General features: G+C 39.9%; 1 protein-coding gene across 2 annotated transcripts; it reads right to left on the bottom strand.

Annotated features, from left to right (window-relative positions):
- Positions 1-863: 863 nt before the first annotated feature.
- Positions 864-20,262, bottom strand: SEC22A (SEC22 homolog A, vesicle trafficking protein). 2 transcript variants are annotated; one of them, XM_041409234.1, is made up of 8 exons: positions 19,882-20,262; positions 16,869-17,046; positions 15,130-15,333; positions 13,674-13,837; positions 12,403-12,597; positions 7,588-7,706; positions 4,560-4,625; positions 864-2,046 (listed from the first exon to the last, which is right to left on the bottom strand). In XM_041409234.1, exons 2-8 carry the CDS (start codon positions 16,880-16,882, stop codon positions 1,846-1,848), a joined length of 963 nt encoding a protein of 320 aa, XP_041265168.1. In that variant the 5' UTR covers positions 16,883-17,046; positions 19,882-20,262; the 3' UTR covers positions 864-1,845. The 2 variants fall into 2 exon arrangements, with proteins under 2 accessions (XP_041265168.1, XP_041265177.1); XM_041409243.1 differs by having other exon boundaries at positions 16,869-17,043.
- Between the last annotated feature and the right edge of the window lie 1,593 nt (positions 20,263-21,855).

Here is a 21,855-nt window from a genome sequence, read left to right as displayed (position 1 = left end):
CAACGGAGGTGAAAACACAGGTGTAACAGTTCTTCTAGACACTATAAGCAAAATAAAACCTGGTTTTATACTTAAAACATAATTTTTTAATCTATTATTATTTTAACCTCTATTTTTTAATCACTGGTTTTAAATGGCAAAGGACTGCTCTTCACCTTTTGAGAACGGTGCACTGGATGCTAATGCAAGCAATTCTCGGTAAGGGCTGTTTGCTGCTCAGGTTCATCAGCACCTTCTTCTTCCCTGTCTCCAAGTGGGGAGGGAAGAGAATTAACTGCAAAGCACCAGCCCTGGAGCCTGCACACCAGGGGTCTCCACAGGCTTCACCTCAGACAGCAGTCTGAGACACTTCCCACTGCAGTTTCATTCTCTAATTCTTCTTGGTTGTATTATGCACAATTTTCTTAACTAATCCATCTATTTTAAAAGAAAATAAGATATCAAGGTTCATTTTTTCTTGGTCATAAAATCTGCACTAAATAACTTCTTTAAAAGCATAACCTTTTGGTATGAAATGCCCAAGAAAATCTGCTTGGGCCAACATTTCACAGCACAGCAAAGCTCTGCCCATTCCCAAATCCAGCAACACAAGGGCATTGCAACCTCTCTGCCATTAAGGCTTGATTACAACTTGTAGATAAAAACTTACATCTATTTGTACATTATAAAACATCATAAATAACTGTCATATAAAAACAAAACCCCAGGGTAAGTGATGGTGGTCCTCTGTGGTTGGTTGGAGTTTGCTGGTTGATTCACCAGCTGTAGGAGCACACAATTGTTCTCTCAACTAGATTACAGGTTTTATCCCAGCACCAAAACACCCAACCCATAAAGCCCAAAGAATCAACACAATCCCTGTATTTCTTGTTTAAGCTAATCAGACTGATTTATTATTTTCCTGTCACCAGTTGTCTGTCTCAGGTTTGAGCTAATTATTCATCCATTTCTGAAAGTAACAAAGAACATATAAAAAGAACAGTATTCCAAACAAGTACAAGTCACTCCATTTACTCACCAGTCTGTTCTCTTTCAACCCTTCCAGAGTCCAAACACATGAAGTGCGCAAGAATCCTGGTTAGTGGCAGAACTTTTTGAATAATTACAAAAAATGAGCCCTATCTACATAAATCAGTTTCAAAGAATAATTAAAAGAAAATCATAAATGGAAACACATTAAAGAACTTACAGCACAAGACAAAGCACCACGGGTGAAGCAGATCCCTAGAAACTGAGTTTCCAGGTTACATTTTAATTAAGAAAACATTCACATATATGTCAATATGAAATAAAACATTCCAAAATTTAGTATCTTACATATGCCACATCTAGTTGCCTAATATGCAATAGCATTATTATTACTTATTTAGCCTATTCCCTACTGCCTCACAAAGGCAAAACTGACCTTGGAAGTGAAAAGCTTGCACAATATGCAGAACATACTCTACACATTCCTCCATTAACAAATGTGCTTCCACACTACCATCAGATAATGTGGTCATGAAATACCATCAGATAATTCCATATCAGTTTATCTCCATGAATGTATGAATGAAGCTTTTTTATGCCACCAGTTCATATTCTACATACATTTCACTGCATGGATATACTTCACTTTCCTCCTCTAGTCCCATATTATTTTGTGTCCTTTCAAGAAAATAAAAAAATAATTAAAAAAAGGTTCAACCACCAAGTGTAAAATGTCCACAGGCATCTTACATTGATTTACTAAAAAAAAAAGAAAATAAAAAGCCCCATTCAGACAGCTTCTTCTTTTGGAGAACAGCTTTACATTCCTGAGAGTAACTACTGGAACAAGACTAAGTCTCAATGTTCCAGGACCTGTCAGACGTTGTAGTCAGGGGACTTTCCCTGGGGTTGTCGCAGTCGGATCTGTAAGGTGGAAAAAGCTCCCACAGTCACATGGAAGAAGAGCTGCCACAGGTTGCGCAGCTCATACAGGTACATGTTACACAGGCAGATCAAGCCGAACGTCAGGAAGGACTTGGCATTCCTCCAGCCTGTGTAGTACACAAACAGGTAACACTGTCAGGAAATAAAAAAGAAATCATGTTACCTCATGGAAAATAACTTCTACTGAAGAAAAACTGTCAGGTCACTGAAAAATTACAGCCCAAAGCAAGGAGAAGTCTGAATCAGACATGGAAGAACAGTATCTACTCAGCAGCCATAGAAGGCTGAGGAGTACCTGATATCAATACAAGGTTACGTTTGCCTTGCATTAAACCCTGAGAACAGTTCATTCACAATAATTAATTACAGCCTGCAACGAGTGACCCATGACTTAAAGACAGTGGATGTTCCTGGCAATCTCTAGTCAAAATAAACTCTTTTCTACTCAAGCAGTGGAGAAGGAGCAAGAGAAGTCTTCTCCAGGAAAGCAGTGGGAAGGACAGGGACAATACCAGGGCCTCAGAACTCAGCACAAGGCAATCCCCCAGACACCTCCCAGTGTCCTGCCAGGGGTGATGCTGAGGGTTTCCTGGCAGATGCAGAGGCCCACACCCACTGCCCTGCTTCAGCTGCTGCAGGACTGATCACATTTGGAGAGACACAACTGCTCTCCTGTAATTCTACCACATTTTAGGCAATGTTCTGCACACTGTGGTGTAACACAGTTTGTCAGGACTGCCCACAGTTCCCTACTCAGCCCTTTTCCTACTGTAACTGGAAATCTGTTCAAGTATTTTGCCTCAGTTTTCATCTCTAAAAGGACACAGCTTTTACCCAGACATTATTTTTATTTCTTCTATTGTTTGAACTACTCCCTTAACTGCTACAAAATCAAAAAATTCCTTTGCCCCTTCCCAGGATTCAGGTCATTTCTGCTGAATAAATTTTTCCTGAGCTGTAAGGTAGATAACAATATTATTTATGCTTACTTAGTATTCCAAATCTGTTCCCAGTGGATTTATAACTACAGTCACACAGATTTAATAGCATCTATCATCAGATTATCTAAGTGCCATTTCTGTTCTTCCTGGGCATTTGCCATGTTTTATCAGTCAAAAAAACTCCACTTAATTTTCTTTTCATTTTTCATGTTCCTCAAAAAAGGGCAACTGAACAATGCAATTTATTGAGGTTACTTTATATTCTATTTGAACTCTACCACTTTGTTATAAAGCATGCATTTTCACTGCAAGTGTGGCTGAGAGCAGCACGGCTACTTGCAGTGTCTGGGTATCTAAATATTGTCAGAGAGGTGAGGACTGGCATTATCAGTAAGATCTGCATGTCCTTCCTCCAAAGCAAAGTAAAACTAGAGATTAATAACCTGCATGTTTCAGAATCTAGACAGAATTGTTTTGAACCTGCTTGGCCATTTTGAGCAGAGTAAATGCAACCTGCTTGTGCTGACAACTTCACAAATCATATCTAAAAGAGCAATTAGTTGGTACTGGTATCTCAGCAATAAGAATTCAGATAATTTCCTAGTGTTGTCACTGCCACTGACAACCAACACCCCTCAATTCTGAAAACTGACTGACCACATATTACAGGAATGATACCAGAGGGTGGGAAAGTTTCAACAGATGAATTTTGAATACTAATAAAAGCCTACATTAGAATTTGCATGGATTCTTTCTTTCAGACAGCTCTCTTCAAGGCAAACAGTGGAGGAAAGATGTCTCAATGGAGAGACATGAATACTTCATAAAGAATAAGGTTTCCAATTTAGGAGAGGAGGGGGAAAGTGTATTTTTTATATGAAAAAAGAATGGAGAAACTCTACCTTATCTGATATGGAACAGACTGTTGGCATGGAAAATTAACACCAATCTAAATTATTTAAGGCAGAAGTTGATAGCAAGTCAACAAGTGTTGGAGAACACAAGTCGCATTGGGACGTTTTGCTACAGATAAATTACAGAGAATGAAGATTACAGATAATCTGGACAAAAAAAAACTGATAGAAAGGCATTTTCTTGTATTACTGTCTGACACAGTACTAAACACTGGCCCACAGGAACACGTAAAAACTGCATAGTCCACAAGTCTAATATTAAAAGTCAAAGCAACTGAGCATGAGAGGTTAATGTAACAGCAGTGTCACTGAATGACAGATGCCAGTGGGCACCTTGCTGTAAATTATAAATGAAAGTCAAATTCAGATGCAGAAATGGAAAACTGACAGAGAAGAAAAGCAAGAAGTGTCAGGCAGGAAAACAGTGAAAAGTGGCCAGAGGCTTTGAAAAGGAAGGAGATGCACATTAAAGTACAGAGTGAGGAAAATTCAGGGGTGCAGAATTATCAAGAAAATAATATAACCTCCACTGCTTGTGACTTTAGAGATAATTGTTTTAATTAAATGTCTTAATCATCCAGCTGGAGAAAAAATGCCAGCAAACAGAAGCCCTTTGTATCAATCTACTACTACACATTAGTTTATGATTAATAAAAAAAAACAGAGCAGAAAATAATTTTTGTAATCACGCTATTCAAGTATCTGTGACATTTAAGAAAACATGATGACACTTATGCTTGACTGGGAATGTTTCTAAACTCTAGTGAGTTATGCAAACAGAAAAACACACCTGGTACAAACAGGCTGCGGTTCCAAGAAAAAATGCAATAACATAGCTGAAATCTTCACCTTCATTCTGCAAGAATAAAACAAAAAGCCATGTTTTACAATAAAACAAGTGAAATACCAGCCATTTACAGTATGAAAGTTATGAATTACTGCAAGTTAAAACAGTTTCACACAGGGATTTAAATCCTTTACCACACTAAACTGACAATTAGGACTCATCAGTGCTTACTTACATGTCTACAAAAACATCACGATCTGCAGTCAGACCAAAATGTTTATTCACAACAAACAACTCTAGTCAAGATCTTAAAAAGCTTTAAAGATGTCCAGCTCTAACGCTGGATGTTTACCTTCTCCAGATGCCTTTGAAAATTGTGCCTTCCTAAAGCTTCACAAAATGGAAACGAGGTAACAGGAAAGGACCCAGACTGGCCACTAGGGTGGAGTAAAACTCTGCACAGAGAATAACGAAGGCAGCTCCGTGCTCATGCACTGACAGCTAACAACAGCACAGGAATTTATCAGAGACACTTGGAAAACAGGGTTCTCTTGAAGGAAAGACGGAAAAATTTACTTGAAGTGACAGATTTTTCTACTATGTGTTTTGAAAACAAAAACAAACCCTTTAACGTATTCAAACGGGTTGTTACATCTCCTACAGAGCAGAGCAGAGTAAATTTCCATAGTCAATGAATATTCTAACTGCATTTCTAGCAAACACTGCAACCACCAAAAACTTTCCTAGGAAAACAATGGGCATTCATGCAAATGTTTGTCCTTGAGAGCAAATATCACTTGGTGGTCCATCCACAAGGACAACTTGTGTCTGCTGAGAGTATGTTCAGTGTGAAGCATTTCCATGTCCTTTGCTGACCAGGAAAAACTTTGCATGTCTGCACACAGAAGTTACACCCACAATGCAGTGACTTCTACCAGTGTGTAAGTCTTTGCCCCAGTGCCACTGCACATCTGCTGGAGTGCAGTTACAGACTGCAACAGAATTTTATTAACAGCCACATAAAACCACTGATTATAAAGCAAACAGTAATTCAGAGACACGCTTTTGAATGACTTCTCAGAACACGTTCCATTCATTGGGTTTTGGATTACTTCTCCCTAAACCTTGTGGATTTTCCACAATAAAGTAAATTTCGAGAAATTTTAATGGATTTTTAGTGTGCCTCATTTGTCAGAAATGAAAATTATCTTCCATCTGTACTGCAATCTATTACCTCCAGATGCAGTAACACAGAGAATAAAATTAACTGGATCTCCTGTCATCACTTAAATAGATTAATCTAAGATTTGTGTTCTTTTTTAAAAATCAGCTGCAGAAAGGTAACAAAATAAGTTTTAGCAGCATCACACTAATTGACAAATCTGTTCAGTACTATGTGTACTATAGCATACTTTAAAATAATTTCTATTTATAAACTGAGAGAATTGTGCATAACACAGAAAAACCTAATTAGAGATAAAGGAGAGATGCAGGTTCACTTGCTCTGTCTTTAAAAAACAAACCAAAAACAACTCAGAGAGAAGGACCTAGCATGGAACATATTCATTAATCTTGTTCATCTATCAGCTAGTCTTCACAAAATGCTGAGACTCAACAGTACTGTTTATTCAATCTTTACATCTACTTTGTAAAATAATTGGAATACAGGAATTCTTCTTTACCTTATTTCCCTAAAAAAATAAAAAAAACAAACTCCATTAGGTTTTAAAAATATTGCAGTTAGCTGCTGAAAGGCCTAGACACCAAGACTTAAAAGGAGCAGCTGAGGAAACTGGGGCTGTTTAGCCTGGAGGAGGCTTGGGAGAGAACTTACTGCTCTCTGCAACTACCTGAAAGGAAATTGCAGCAAGGTGGGGGCTGGGCTCTTTTCCCAGGTAACAATCGGTAAGATGAGAGGAAATGGCCTCGTGCTGCACCAGGGGAAAAATTTCTTCACTGAAAGGGCTGTCAAGCTGCCCAGGGAAGTAGTTGAGTCATCACCACCGAAGGAATTTAAAAGCCTTGTAGATGTGGCACTTTGGAACGTGGTTTAGTGAACTTGGCAGAGCTGGGTTATGGCTGGACTGAGGTTTTTTTCCATCCTAAATGACTCCATGAAGTCCAGATATGTTTAAATAAAAAGACTATCTACCAGCCAAGCAACAGGATTACCATTTTCTCTCAGAAAAGTTCCATGGGGTTTTTAGTTTCTACATCTATCACCACAGTAACAGCCATTAAATTGTAAGGAAGTCTTTGGTTTTTTTTGTGACAACACACATGAACTTTCTGTGCATGCCTGCCAAGTACTACCAGCATATTCACCTGAATTGCCTGAAAGCATAAACCATTATTAGTGACACTGTAGCACTTGTGGGAATACAACCAGCACAAGAAATGGAATAGAAAGAAACTGAAAGGCTACAGGGAGAGTCACAGTAGAGATTTTACAGGAAAAAAATGGGTTTGGGGGAGGTTGTTTGGTGAGGGGAGTTTAGAAGAAATCACTTGACAATTTTCTGACACTGATCCTTTCAATACACAATGAGAAATAAGGTTTATTAAATACAAGCAAAAAACTACAAAAGTTTTCTATGAAAAAACTTTACAAAGCCTGTTTAAAGATTCCTACTCATGGACTTTTCAAAAAAACTGCCCAGATTTTTAAAGCTACTCATCATTTCACTCAAGTGTTTTTAAATAGCATTTATAGAAATTAAATGCCTCATACCCTGGCATAAATTTAGAAAACAGAACATTACGTTCACATCCCCACTGCTCCCAAGGTACCAGGGAAGGAGTTGGCCACCCACCTTCCACTGCTGTTGAAACTCACAGCCTTGATGAATGAGGCAGCACTCGAGGAGGATGCACAGATCACAAACAATACAGGCTTTCTAACAGAGCCCTGACCTCACAAACAATACTTTTGACATAAAACTGGCCCAACTCAGCTCATATAGAATCTTCTAAAACGAAAATTGTGGTTGCTATGATGCATAACTTCTAAATTCATAAACATGTACAGTACCTGGAGAAGGCTTTCTATGGCATGGAAGCCACGGATTAAATTCAAAGCTCCACATAACAGACTAAGCACAAATGAGACAATCCCTGGCAGAGTCACAGGTTCCAGACGTTGATGAGGAGCTGCAAAGCAGATCAAAAGAAGATATCAAAGGTCAAAGCAATGCCTTCAGAAATTCAATAAAATAATAATCTCATTTGTCAGTGGTTTCTATCTCAAGAGCTCACTGAAGCAAATCACAAAATGTCATTTCTGTTTTCTAAAAAGACAAAACACTGTAAATGTTTCAGCATGGGGTTTAGCAAAAAGTAAACTTTCTTCCAGTTCACATATATAACTGTCTTGTTATATTTAGTCTTTATCTCAATAGGTTCCATTTATTCAGTAGGGTACTGATGGCTGCTTAAACATGCCAGGAAATCAAAAGTAAAAGATGCACTTGCTACTGAAATCTGTCCATAATCAGTAACCAGCTAATAAGTCACACTTAAGAGCTTCTCTCACAATCTCGACTCTTCTTTAACACCAATGCATTAGTGAGATATTGAGACTGATTTACCTTGTCTGCTGAAAAGAACACTGAGCCAAAGCTATCACAGTCCCCTTCCTTAAAAACAATGAGTGCTACCAAAGGCACTCATGAAGAGACAGCTCTGAAACTCAGCTGGAATCTATACCACAATCTTATACGGACCTTCCAGATAGTGCTTAGTCTCTTACAACTAAAACACATCAAAATTAAAACACTCTTTCTCCCCATGCACCCACTCTTTCAAGCTTATCTAGGGTCACAAGTATGTAACAGTTATGTATGTTCCTCATTACTGTCCCCTTCCATAATGAATAACAGAAAGCAAACGTGAAAAAACAATGCAGAACTCTTAACAGTCTGGGCAACACTGGGATAACAATGGGACTACTGAGCTGTACTCAAATCATTCTGTTCAAATCAACCAAGTGTAAAGATGTGAACAATGAGGTTAATGAACTGTAACATTAATAGAGAGGGGGTGTCAATCCCAGTTGTTTGTATTGCACAGATCCAGGAAAAAGGTTTTTCAAACAGTTTATGAAGTTACAGAACCTAAAAAAGTCCCAACAAAAGCTATTTCACATTGATAAGCAGGCAGGGCTGTCTAATTAAGGGTGTACAATAAAAGGAAAATATACAGGATGAGTTCAGTTAATTAATTTGTCCTGAATTTAATAGTGTATAATCAGTTGGGGTGTTTTTTTAAACAAAAGCATAACCCATGTTTAACTCTGAGAGCTCACTGCTTTTCTAACTGTAGGACACATTACTCCCAGCAGTCACTCAGTTAAGGTTAGATATGCTAGATGTGCTATTTGCATACCAAACCACTCTTTTTCAATGACTCCCAATGGGTTGTTTTGTTTTGGGTTTTTTAAAACCATCTCATCTAGAGACAGGAAAAAAGCTGAGGGTGTGTATGACTGTTTTTACCCAATAGTAATTTAATTCCATTAACTGGTGGATAAAATTAGTTCACTGCTCTCCACTTGCAGTTTTCCAGAAAATCTCCTTTTCTCCATGTACTGGGTAACTTAAAATCATTGTGTGCTAAAACAGCATTTAAAACACCTCTTTGAGAACCATGGTGGGAAAAATAAAAAGTCTGGTCAGCTCAATACACAAAGTCCATGAAGGTTCATAAAATAGCAACTACTCTCTTGTTAAAATATGAAAAAAAAAATAAAGGACATTATGAACCATTACTAATGTCATTAAACTCTCCAGGGCGTAACAAATTTTAGTGTTACAATCAAAGCAACAAGAATAATTTATGTACAAAAAGATGAAGGCAAAACCAAAAGAATGAAGAAGGAATGTCAGAGAAGGCAGGGTAAAGGCAATTGACTTTGAATTGTTACATCTATCAATCTTAGAAATATGATTAAGTGCCACATCAAAAATTCTCAGTACAAATCAAGCACAAATTCTGAATTTAATGTTGACATTTAAATTAAAATTGAGGAAATTTACATGACATGACAAACTACATTACTGGTAAGAAAGTTTATTTAAAACTAAAATGTTAAAAAAAAAAATCCACAAAAGCATGGAGTATACCATCAAGCAAAAAATAACTTTGATGTGACAAGTGTTTCTTCACTGAAAAAAAGCTCAGAAAACAGTAATTTTATCCTAACCTGAAACATCACACATCAGCATGCTGTGACCTTATTTCTAATGCCTGCCAACACCTACATGTACCTTTGCAGGAAGATTCTATCCATAATCTGCACTCTATGCTTCCCACATGCAGAATTGCCCCTGTTCCTCACTGCAGTGCACAACTCTCAGAGGGAAAAGGGCTGCACTGCAGCACTGCCAGCACAGCAGGCCTGGATCCTCACCCTGGCTACACACCCAGTCACAGTGGGAGCAAGTGAGAGCCACTGCTTCCCCCCCACAGCCCAAGCTAATGCCTCCAACTCTGCCATTCTGCACAACAAAACAAGATTTGCACCACCTAACTTCCCACCTCTGGATGCTCTCCAACTTCATTTACCACAGCTCACTCCAGAAAGTCCTACTTTTTAACAGTACAGCATATTCAGGAAATTCAACTAGGCAAAACATCTTTTTGTGAGAATCTTTTTGCTCTGTCCTTAGAGAAAAGGAGAAACTTGGAAGTCCAGCCAACTGAGTGGGCAGCAAACATCCAGAGAAAGTTCTTTTCAAGGGTGGAGAGAAGTGATGCATGTAAAGAACTACAAAACCATTAGCAGACTTTCTAAAAAAGACACCATTATTCAATAGCATCTAAAATGTGAAGAGCTGAAGAAGTAGCAAAGTGCCAGCTTCTCATAATGTACAGCCCTTTGATGGTGAGTTTCTACAGCAACTCAAGGAAGGAAGTGGATAACTGAACAGAGATCTATGGAATTCAGAGGAAGAAGAAAGTTAAAAGCAACTGAAACAGAAACAGAAGAAAAATGACATGGAAAGAAAAGAGGACAACAGAATTCTTCTGCAAGAAGTTGTGGAGAGGTAAGTAAAAAAAAACCCAAAAACCAGACAATCAACAATCACCTGCCAATTATTGTTGAATCTTCTTTTTTAGTTAAAAGGGAAACGGTGCCTATGTTTTTTAATTTAGGTCTATATTACCTTCCAACACTCTTACTCAAAAAAGTGATGAAAACAACATCTCCCACTACAAAGACAACTTTTAAAAAATAGCCTATTTTGACACAGGCTGAGTTCTCTCGTGCTTATTACTTTTTCCAATTGCAGGAAGTTCAAATCTAGACAATTTTCAGAGTTAACCAGCTGCCCATTCTGCCACCATAACCCTTTCCACAAAGGAGGATTACATGAGAACATTAAGAGTAAACAACAATATAAGAATTAAAAGTGGCAAAAGAGTGGTATCACAGCATTACATACCTTTAAAGAGAGCCCACACGTGTAAAAAGATGACAAAGGTATGTACTGTGCTGCTTAGATGATTCCACTCCTTTAAACAATTTAAACACCTTCATACTTTTCCTTTAACACTTTCCTGACTCTAATACTGTTAAATTGCAAATACAGAGATTGTAAACTATTTCTACACTGTCTCTCAGCACCTGGAATTCTCAGAATCAGGGCCCCAGAGTACAAACAGGGCACCCTACTGGTTTTGTTTGGTTTTCATCTTCCATAGAAAGCAGTTTTCAATCTTCTAGTAATCCTCATGAGTAAGTACATAATAAGGATAATATACTGGCAAAGAGATCCTATTAATATATACATATACATAAACTGCACAAAATCTCATTTATTACAACACTGTAGGAGGTGTTTAGATTTATGATTGCAATTCTATGATTTATGATTGCACCCCGACACTGTAAGGCAAACAGCATCAGTGTGTGCCTGCTCAGGATAATTTATAGACAGAAGAACTTTTGGGAAAAAAGGAAAATATATTAACTAATTAAAATCAACACTTCCTTCCATTCTATTTATGATTTTGCTTCACTAAACTTGGACGACTGAAATCAGATGACATCAGTATCACATGTGGAGCCCATGTATCAGTGCAAGGATTTGGCATTTTGTTTCTGTCCTGCTGGGAAGCATCTGAAGATGGGGCTCAAACCCATTCAGAGGATTCACTTAATAGCACAAACCTTTAACCCAGCTCAACCCCACAATTCCACATTTACCTCCTACATGAAGTAAATTAAAGTTTAAAAAAATCAATGACTACTTAAATAAATTTGGCAGTTTTATACAAAATTGCAATTCTGAACGTTGTACATGAGGCACTCATTTTAGAGTGCATCTTTTAGCCAGCACAGCTCTTTGGATTTTCACCACTGCAAAGGCTTCCCAAAGAGATGCTTCTCCCTCCAGCTGCTCTAACTCCTGACACTGCTCTCAGCTTATGTCAGCACTGAGTCTTACTGGGCAGAAATATCAAAACTTTTCAGAAATCTTAAAAGGTCAAAAAATAAAAATTATCTTCTTGTTAAGTGCTAATCTTCATTTACAGAGTTTTTTCCTTCAATAAAGCAGTCTAATGAACAGACCCATTTCCTCCTCTGAGTGCCTCAGGAAGGTAAGCATTTGGAGCAAGGGTCAAAACAGACATCTGAGCTAAAATACATAAAACATCATACCTCTAATGAACAGACCCATTTCCTCCTCTGAGTGCCTCAGGAAGGTAAGCATTTGGAGCAAAACAGACATCTGAGCTTTACATTTTAGAAACATGAAAAAAAGCTTTTTTTAAAAAAATAAAACAAAAATTAATTTTGCTGCATCTGTCTCATTTAAGGATACAACAGAAGTGTGGAACTTACCTGCAGATATCTTACCAGTACCCTTATACTCCCCCACAGGTACATGAGAAAAGCCATTGGCTGAACCAAGTTCTGACACTGAAATTTGATACGGTGGTCTCAGCTTGATTTCAGTCTGCATATCAGCAAGATTCATCTTTGTTGACAAAGAACGTGTGTTGTTGTATCTCTGTTTGGTCCTCTGAATGAAATTATCTGATAAAATTTAAAATAAAAAGGTATTTTTCTATGGATTTTGTTAATTACATAATCCAAGACCATGCAGCTTTTCAGTTCACAAACTGAAATACATTGCTTGAAACAGTTGTATTTATCTTGGATTTCTAATGCTGTTTCTATTTTCTGCCTAATACATCATGGGTTATTTAATTCTGCAGTTAAAAAAAATTAAGCTCTAAAAATCTAATTATGTAATAACTGAATAAACTAATGACTTTTCATTGCATGAGACTGAATGCATTTCTAATACAATGGATTTACTGCACTTATTCTAGCTTTTCTGTTAGTTTAGTAAATATCCTTATGAAAAAATTATGTTGTGGAAGAAAAAAAGTGTTCATAGAAATTTTCACCAGGAGGACAGTAATTTCACACAGAAATTGTCATTAACTGACTGAATTATAGACAGGATTTAACCAACTGGAGGATCTTCCCCTGTGTTTCTAAAACTGCAGTTCTCTTTGCTCTGATGTGTTTCATAAGAATATCTGATTACAGTAATTTCTAATACATAGTATTAAAGCAACATAAATTAATGGAATTCGTAACAGCTCTTATCTGGTATATATGAAATGAGCTGCATTTGGAGTCTGAAGATTAAATGCTCCACTACATCATAAGAGAAGTAAAAATTTCTCCCTTTCATGTATTGAACAAAAGGTGGCACAGCAAGAGCTAACATGAAACTGCCATTTTTACTCGAGAAATTTATGAAGCTCAATGACTTCACAGGTTAAGTATTTCAACAGGTATGAAGTCAAACAACTCCTGGTATTACTACCAGAAGATGAACTCTAGTTGCTCACACAAGGCTTAAACCAAAACCTACTCAAATGAACAGAAGTAAGTTTAGATAAAACTCTAGCAGCATAATTTAATGCCCCCAGAAGTATTTCTTTATTGACTCTAACGGCAGTTAAACCAGATTCTAAATCCACCTGAAACAGAGCTGTAAACTGCTTTGGACATTTTTTGTTTGCATTAAGTTGTATCTATTTAAATTCTCATTTGTCTTAGTATGAGGATGAAGGGGGAGAAAGTCAGATCCTTACCAAACTCTATAAAACAGTATGGTCTGATAGCAGTATTCGTCTTCATCATATTGTAGGTAGTGATGAACTCCTTCTGAAGCTCATCCAGGAAACAGAAAGCCAGGACATTGGGATAATTTTCAGTGCACAACATCATATAGCTTACTCCCAGAGAACTTATAAAGCTAGAATTGAGAAAACATATTCAAAATTTCAAATTTAAATTCAGTGAATTGTTTTTCTAGTCTGATCTCATATTCTGTAACCAGAAAAACAAAAACTTATCTGGGGTAGCAAAGGAATAAATGTTTACTGAAAAGCCCAACAGTATTCTAGAAGAAAAACAAGTTACTTTTAGGCAATGTTTAATTTGAACACCACATTGTACAATCATATGAGAAGCTGTTTTACACGAATGTGTATGTAGGTATCTGTAAGTGTGTGTGTGCACACATACACACACAATTGTGAAACCAAAAATAACAAAGCTTTCAGGATGCAGAAGCACAGCAGGATCATCCCTTAACAGCTTTTCACTCATCTGAAATGTACAGGATGTGATCTGGTGCAGCCCAAAAATGCAAAACCTAATCTTGTGATTCGGGGGAGGGCTGGTGGCTCTTTCTAGAGCATCGAAGAAAGAAAACTGTTCTGCAGAGTGCAGAATTAATAATTCTCCAAAGATAGTTAGTTGCAAGGACAATCAGAGATGGCAAATATGAAACCAGAAAAGGACAGTTTGCAATATACATATTCTGCTGCGTTTAGGCAATTCATTAGAGTTTCGGTTTTCATGATAACATTCAAATTTCTTTAAAATCCTGCTGGATAACTCGGAGTATTAAAAGTAATCAAAGACAAAAGCACTAAAATCTACTCTGATTAAGGCCTATAGCTTATTCTTAAAAGTTTGTTTTAAGCTAATCAGTTTACAGGCCAACTGTAGCAACGATTGAAACAATTTAGCCATCCTGGGCTTCAATCCAAGAAATGCTGGAAACTCACATATACCTATAGGAGATGGAGAGGTCTTAGCACTTTCTAGGATCATTCAGGTGGTACACATTCCACTACTGTAGCTTCTACATGGTTAACTAGGGGTTAAGATTAAATTACTCACCTCATTTAAAATATCTAAATTAGAATCAGAATTTAGGTCAGCTAAAGTGCAAGTGAACTATAAACAATAAAGAATTTCTTCTAAATATCTAATCCAAACCTACCCTTTCATTCAGTGTAAAGCCACTCTTCCCATGAGGTTGTCCTATGACTTTGTGCCATTATAAAGGAACTTCCATGGAAGTCTGAATAGGTTCAGATCTTTCTACAATTGCTCAGGTTTTACATTTCTGATACATAAATAGTGCCAAAAATTATTCTTAGTTTGATTAAGCATTTCTAATATGCACAGTTATCTTTTTCACTTACAGAGAGACATAACCTAGGATGTTGCAAACACTTAAAAGAGATGCCTTACTTTATATTATACTGTCCAGTTTTCAGAGTACATCTATCAGGAAGCTGAGAAAGTTTTTTTGAGAGCATTTTAAAATATTTTCGACATTCTTGCATTCCCGTGCTCTGGTCGTAATCAGTCGATGCAGAAAGTGGGAGTCCATCCCTCACACGGACCACAGAGGCAGATAAAATCACAGACATTGCCAACAGAGTTAACGACAGCCTGCAACAAAACACAAATCAGGAGGAATCAGAATTAAGGTAAAAGCACAGACAACAGAGTCAACGGTGATAAATCAAACTTCTCAAGCTGTACAGTGGGTTCAGGCCTCAACTGGGGCACAGTTAGGATTTTCAACTGGAACTCAGACTGGAGTCTTAATTGAACAGGATCTACTAATCAACACAAGCCACAAAACAGTTCTTCAAACCTTACATTAAATCTAAACATTCAAAAGTTTAGCAAGCAAGCATTAAAAGGATTACTTATCTGCTAAGCATCAGTACACACATTTGTTCTCTACAAGTGGGCGAACTGCTAGAATTTATACGAAGCCAAAAGCAAACACTTCCTCAGCTCTTAACACTGCTCTGCAGACTCCTACCATATACTACACCTATCACTTCAGACACTATGAAAAAATATTTTTGCCTCCCTCAGATGATGCTACTCAAGTTCCATACAGTCACAAATTGCAAGAGGAAACATATTTCTGGATACAGCTGAAATATGCTTTTGTGTGTGATACTGACATGTTTACAGCACCTTTCAAACTATGACGTTAAGGGTGCTTCACAGGCCTCAGCAGCTGAATGACTGCATTCTCACAAGCCAGAAACCCAATCTTCCCCAAAAAGACACTACCTCTTTACAAAAGAGAGGAAATAGCTATTTTTACCTGAACTCTCATCTTCTCTGTTTCCCACTCCCCAAAGATTATATATCCATCAAGAAACTTAATGAATAATCAACAATATTCAGGCTTTTCAAGCTTATTTACTCCTCAGAGAGAAAGAGGCATATAATAATGTAAGCACTAAAAATGTGTTGTCATTTTCAGTTTAGTAAATTCAGCTTCATCAGCAGTCAAACTTCAACCTCCTTTGAGATCCATCACATGAGCTGAATAAATTCCAAATTAATACCCTTGCATTTTACTTGTACAGCACATCAGACTCTCCCCAAAGCTGTAACAGCAGGGGAAGCCACTGTTGACTGCAGTCTGCTGAATATCTTGGGGTTTTTATCAGGTGCCCTTGTTATTTCAGCACCTCACTGGAGAATTCCCTCCTGAACAAAGTGCTTCCATCAGCTGGACACAAAAACAGAAAAGAACCCCAACTCCAGGACTTCCTCTAGATCAGACTGCTGGCATGAAGCATTCAGGAAACCAAACCCACAGTTCTAGAAACTTTTACCTACCCCCAAGTTCATGCACGTGTTCCCAGAAGGACAATTCACATGGAATGCACACGGACTCATTCTCTTGACTATGCTGCTAACCATATAACCAAGGAGCTAACCAAGCAGCTCAAGAGCAGGACAAAACTGCAGAGGAGCTTTACACTGTAATGGCTCCCTGACAATAACCATCTCTACCACTCAGAACTCGACCCTGACAGGGACTTTTGGGAGCTGTGTCAACATAAACAAGAGCAGTGATGCCACAGCACAGTTTAAATACCCCTTCATTAACTTACTTGCACAAAACGTAATTTCATGGATCTGCATTTCCCCTGATGAAACAAATAACTTACTTAGCACCTAACATGAAGAAAGGAACGCAGCTCCATGTCCTGTTTCAGGAAAAGGCAGTGAATGGGACTGCACTACAGGAGAAACCCAGAATCCCACAGCCAGCTCTCAGAAGAAAAGATATTATTCTCTTCACTTCTTAAATTATCTCGATGGTTAAAGTTCATGTTGAGCTATCTGCTGAGATAAGAACAAACAAAAAAAAAGTTAATAAATATATTTACTGGGTAACAATGCACTTCAGGTGTTTTTTGTGAGGCCTTGCATATTGGAAAGGCCTGAACATAGCCAAGGGATGTTACTCAAAAGATAATCAAAGAAAAAGAAAAATTGAATAATAGAGATATTAAAATGTTTCTGATTGGAAAGGCCTGAACATAGCCAAGGGATGTTACTCAAAAGATAATCAAATGTTTCTATGTTCTTAAGTGAAGTTCAGGAAGTCCCATCACTTGAGGCATTTAAAATGGGAAAACATGCTATTCCTCTGCACGGTACAGGAGTAACTCAGGTTCATACAGCCTTTGATTCTGAACCCCATCATTCCCCTCATCCACTACGTCTGATTAATCCATCATCTCCTCTGCTCAGAGCACTTCAGGAATGAAACACAGCACAACCACAGCTCTGTTTCCAAAGCATTAAGACTTTCAATGTTCAATCTCACCATAGTTGCTTTGCTCATACAACTGAGAACAAAGAACATAAATATCACTAACAACAGCATGAATGCACAGACAACAGACAAAGCAAATGATAAAGACATATTCAGAGGTCTTCTTTCAAGTTTTATGTCTATTCTGTATGTAAATAAATATTTGCATGAATCTTGAACAAAACTTTGAGACTCTTACTTATATTCAGAGAAAAATGGGCTCTATAACAGAAGACAGGCCTCTACTGAAACCTGCCAATTCTCTTAATATACTACGAAATCACGCGAGGTAGAAATTGTGTTGAGGTGAAGATCCTAACACCAGTTAGGTTTTGTTGCCATCATCTTAAAAAGCCACCCAGTGAAAATATGAACTTTTTTCTCAGCCTGCTAACAGCAGAATCAGAAAGCTATCTAAAAACCAAAGGTAATAACAGAAAACTATTTTGGCTGGAAGATCATACATAAGTCAAGAGATGTACAATATGTTCTGTTACATGCAGTAACAGAACATTCAGCCTTACCTGAAAATGTCTAGATGTCTTTTTGAAACATCTTTTCAAAGTGGCATTAAGTAATTCAGCAAATTGCTACAAACTTCGTATGTTTTCCTCCAAAAATTCTATATACCTCAACAACCTGAAGATGACAAAAGACTCTGCTTCCACTACAAATGGTCTGTGAATCTCATACAGGTGCAAGGAAATGAACAGATTGGGCTTGCTGTCTCATTCCATGACAGAACTGTGGAATACCAAATCCAAGCAGCAGCTGTTTGGCTCACAGGTATCACAGGGGGTCCAAAACATAAAACATGTCACCAGCCAGTGGAACCCCTTGTCACAGGCTGCTGTCCATGCTACTATGTCATGTGAATTTAAGAGGCAACTGGAAAAGTTCACAGAAAAACTACCAGGGGTATTAAAAGCAAGTCACAAGCCTTTGCTCAGAGGGATTCTAACCCCCACACAAACACCAACAGGGAGAGTCCATCACCGGTGCAAGCACGGAGTGATGCTTCTTTCTTGTTTCCCTTAGTTAGAATGTACTTCTGCCCCATTGTTGCTGATTTCCCCTTCACAGCCCTCCCCACAAATGAGAGAACTCATGGAAAAGAGGAGCATGGAGAAAGCTGGTCACAGACAGGTAACAATCAGCAGGGTGGCTATTCCTCTGCTACTGCACCTTCCCAAGAGCTGTCCAATTCCTCATGCATGTCAGCATCCACTCTTTCACAACTAGGAATCAGCACATGTGCCTGGTTTCATTTCCTCCCAGGAACAAGAAACCTCAGGTGATGGAAACCAGAGCCTGTTTCACTGTACTTGTTTTTTTGAAGCCACATTCAATTATCACGTTGTTTATTTCTGTGTTATGATGGTACTTAAGCTGCAGCATCTAGAAAAGTCCTAGAAACACTGAAAACAGAAACTGGAACATTCCAGGCCTTTGTAACAAATTACAAATTATTTTTGTAACATAATCCAACTTGTGATTTGATCTTAATTGCTTTAAACTCGACATAGTCTTGTAACACTTTTAACAAGTGTTTGAAAGTGACTTTTGACTTTGATTTGCTCAGGGTACTTCACCTAAAAAAGCCTCTAGCTTTCTCAAAATTCTGAGCAGATCTAGTATAATGGCAAGCCTACCCTCCTGCACATGATAACCTTCAGCCAATTTAATCACAGCATTTCTTGCTGGGATGTCTGTCTCTCATAAAAACTTTCCATAAAATATAAAATTGGGAAGCGTGTGCAAGCTGCACTCCTGTCTGACACAGAATACAGATAAAACTTCAAACGTATACCTAATACTGTTGGACAATTTATTGTCCCCATTTCTGAGGGTTGTGACAGCTGCATTTCACAGGAAGGAGCTTAATTTTTTGACTCTACATCATACTTCAGCAATTCGCGTTACAAACTGGAGCACTACATAAGGACACAACAAATAAAGCCACTTTGACATCACCGGATATGATAAGACAAGGGAATAATCCTAAATCACCAGCCAATATAATCCTTTCCATAAAGCCAGGGGGAAAGAGACCTCAGAGGCAGAATCAAGAGTCACAGAATCAATGAGGTTGGAAAAGACCTCTGAGATCTTCGAGTCCAACCTGTGGCTGGCCACCACCACGTCACCAGCCACCACGAAGTGCCACGTCCAGTCTTTCCTTAGCAGGTGGCTCCAGGCACAGTGACTCCATCACCTCCCTGGGATCCCAATCCTATATATAATCACCCCTTCTGAAGAAATTCCTCCTAACGTCCAAACAATTCTGAAAAACTAAGGGAACGGAACTAGTTGCATCCCAAAGTTCGGGAGCTTGACCCTTTCACCTAGCACCTACTTACGTGGCAGCTCCGACACGACCATCTGCAGCCGCAGCAGAAGCGCTGACTCAGTGGTCACGGACTTGGGCGGATCCGCACCGCTCCAGCTCACAGAACTTCACACAACCTCCCGCGGAGCCTGGAGAGCGGCGGAGACCCCTACACACAGCGGGCTCCTGCTCCCGAGCGGCGCTTGCCCGGAGCCCCGAGCGGCCCTGGCTGCCTCCCGCGCCCGCCCTGCCCGCGCGTTGCCACCACCACCCCCCGAGACGGCGGCGGCCCCGCGCTGGCCGCGGCAGAGGGGAGAACGCAGCCGGCCCTGAGGCTCTGCGGCCGGGCCTGGGGCTGGCAGGGGCGGGCAGGCGGAAGGGGAAGGGAGTCAAGGCAAGGAGAGGCGAGGCGGCGGCGCTGCGGCCGCGCCGCTGCGGGGCGGGGCCGCCCTGAGGGGGCTCCGGGCGCTCCCGGCGCCGCCGCCCTCAGGGGTCCCGGTGAGCCCCGCTGTCAGCCCGCGGAGCTTGGGCGGCTGCCATGGAGGCTGCGGGGCGGGCCCGGGACCGCTGTGTACGGAGGGGATGCCGCCCTTGCGTGGCTGGGATGCGATGGCCAGACTGGCGAGCCAGGCTCCCGGGCGTGGGTGTGTCTGAGCGCCCGGGCGGGAGCGGCCGAGCACCGCCAGCGCTGTGTCGCACAGCTTTGTCTGAGGCTGCATTTATCATAGAGTCAGGTTGGAAAACATCGCCGGAATCACGGGGACCAACTTATGAGCCAACACCACCCTGTCAAGCAGACCAGGGCACCGAGCGCACACCCAGACTTTACTAAAACACCTCCAGGGATGGTGACTGCACCTCATGCCTGGGCAGCCCAGTCCAGTCAAATCCCCCACTCTGGGAAGAAGCGCTTCCTAATGACCAACCTGAAGCTCCCCTGGTGCATTTTTACGACTGTCCTCTTGCCCTGTGCCCTGGGCGGGTCTGCAGCCTCCTGCCAGGGAGTTGTAGGGAGCGGTAAGGTCACTCCCGAGCCTCCTGTCCTCCGGGACAACTCGCTCTGTTGTCAGCACAGCTGACTTTAGGAGCTGTGCTCTTTGGGGTCTCCCGTGTAATAGCTTGTGACAGCGGCTGGCCGCTGTCCTGCAGCTGTAGTGGATCGCACAGCCCTTGGCGATGCCTGGCGCTGTGTGGATAACCGGGTGTGTTTGGGGTCCTCTGCTGGGGCAGCGAGCGTGGCTGCTGGCACCTCTGTGATGGGGACAGAATAGCCACCAGCAAAAGCGTGCTGAGATGAGACCAGATGCTCTGCTAATCTCACTCATTTCCCAACAAATCAACTGGGCATGTTTCAACTACAAATGACAATACAAAAGTGAAAGTTTGCAAAACTCATTAGTAACCCTAGAGTGAGGTTCCTATTTTAAAACTTTTTTTACTGATACAAGGATAATTTTCTCCCTGCACTCTGACTTCATTGTTTTTGTACCAAATCACTCCGTTTTAGTCTGTTGGCTCAAATCTGAAATGAAAGCAGCTTATTTCCTCGCTAACCCCTTTTAATTTCTCCTTCCATCTGTTTCTACTTCACTATCCAAGTGCCTGTAGCACAGCAGTGTTGGGATAGAGGTTACACACCTCACACTCTGGACTCTCAGGCTCTGCTCTACTCAGGAGCAAGGGGATCAGGAAGATGGTGCTGGAGAAAATCAGTGCTCTCCAACCTCAACTCTTCCCTCTCCAAGCACCTTTATGTGGATACCTATGGCAGCCCTAGATATCAGAGGGGCATTGCCTTACTCCCTATTCCAGTGATCCAAGTGAGGAAAAACGATCTCTTGGATCTTAGAATGAGGAGTAAATTGCTATTGCTGGAGATTAATTGCACCCTTTCAGAACAGAGGGGAGAAAAAAAGGAAAAATTGTTTTTAGATTGTTTTCAGAGCAGACTCGAGACAGTGATGAAGAGGGGGTCAGAAGATGGGGCTGGCATGGAGATGTGGGA

This window comes from Onychostruthus taczanowskii, unplaced genomic scaffold (genome assembly GCF_017590055.1).
Source record: "Onychostruthus taczanowskii isolate IOZ18803 unplaced genomic scaffold, ASM1759005v1 scaffold10, whole genome shotgun sequence".
Taxonomy (NCBI): Eukaryota; Metazoa; Chordata; class Aves; order Passeriformes; family Passeridae; genus Onychostruthus; species Onychostruthus taczanowskii.
The sequence above is the reverse complement of the archived record's forward strand: the minus strand, read 5'-3'. Positions and strand labels throughout refer to the sequence as shown.

Coding starts and splice junctions, on each gene's coding strand:
- SEC22A (XM_041409234.1), bottom strand. Junction 4,626..7,587: donor CCATAGAAAGCCTTCTCCAG/GTACTGTACATG, acceptor TTATTCTTGCAG/AATGAAGGTGAAGATTTCAG. Junction 2,047..4,559: donor CCGCAGCCTGTTTGTACCAG/GTGTGTTTTTCT, acceptor ATTTCCTGACAG/TGTTACCTGTTTGTGTACTA.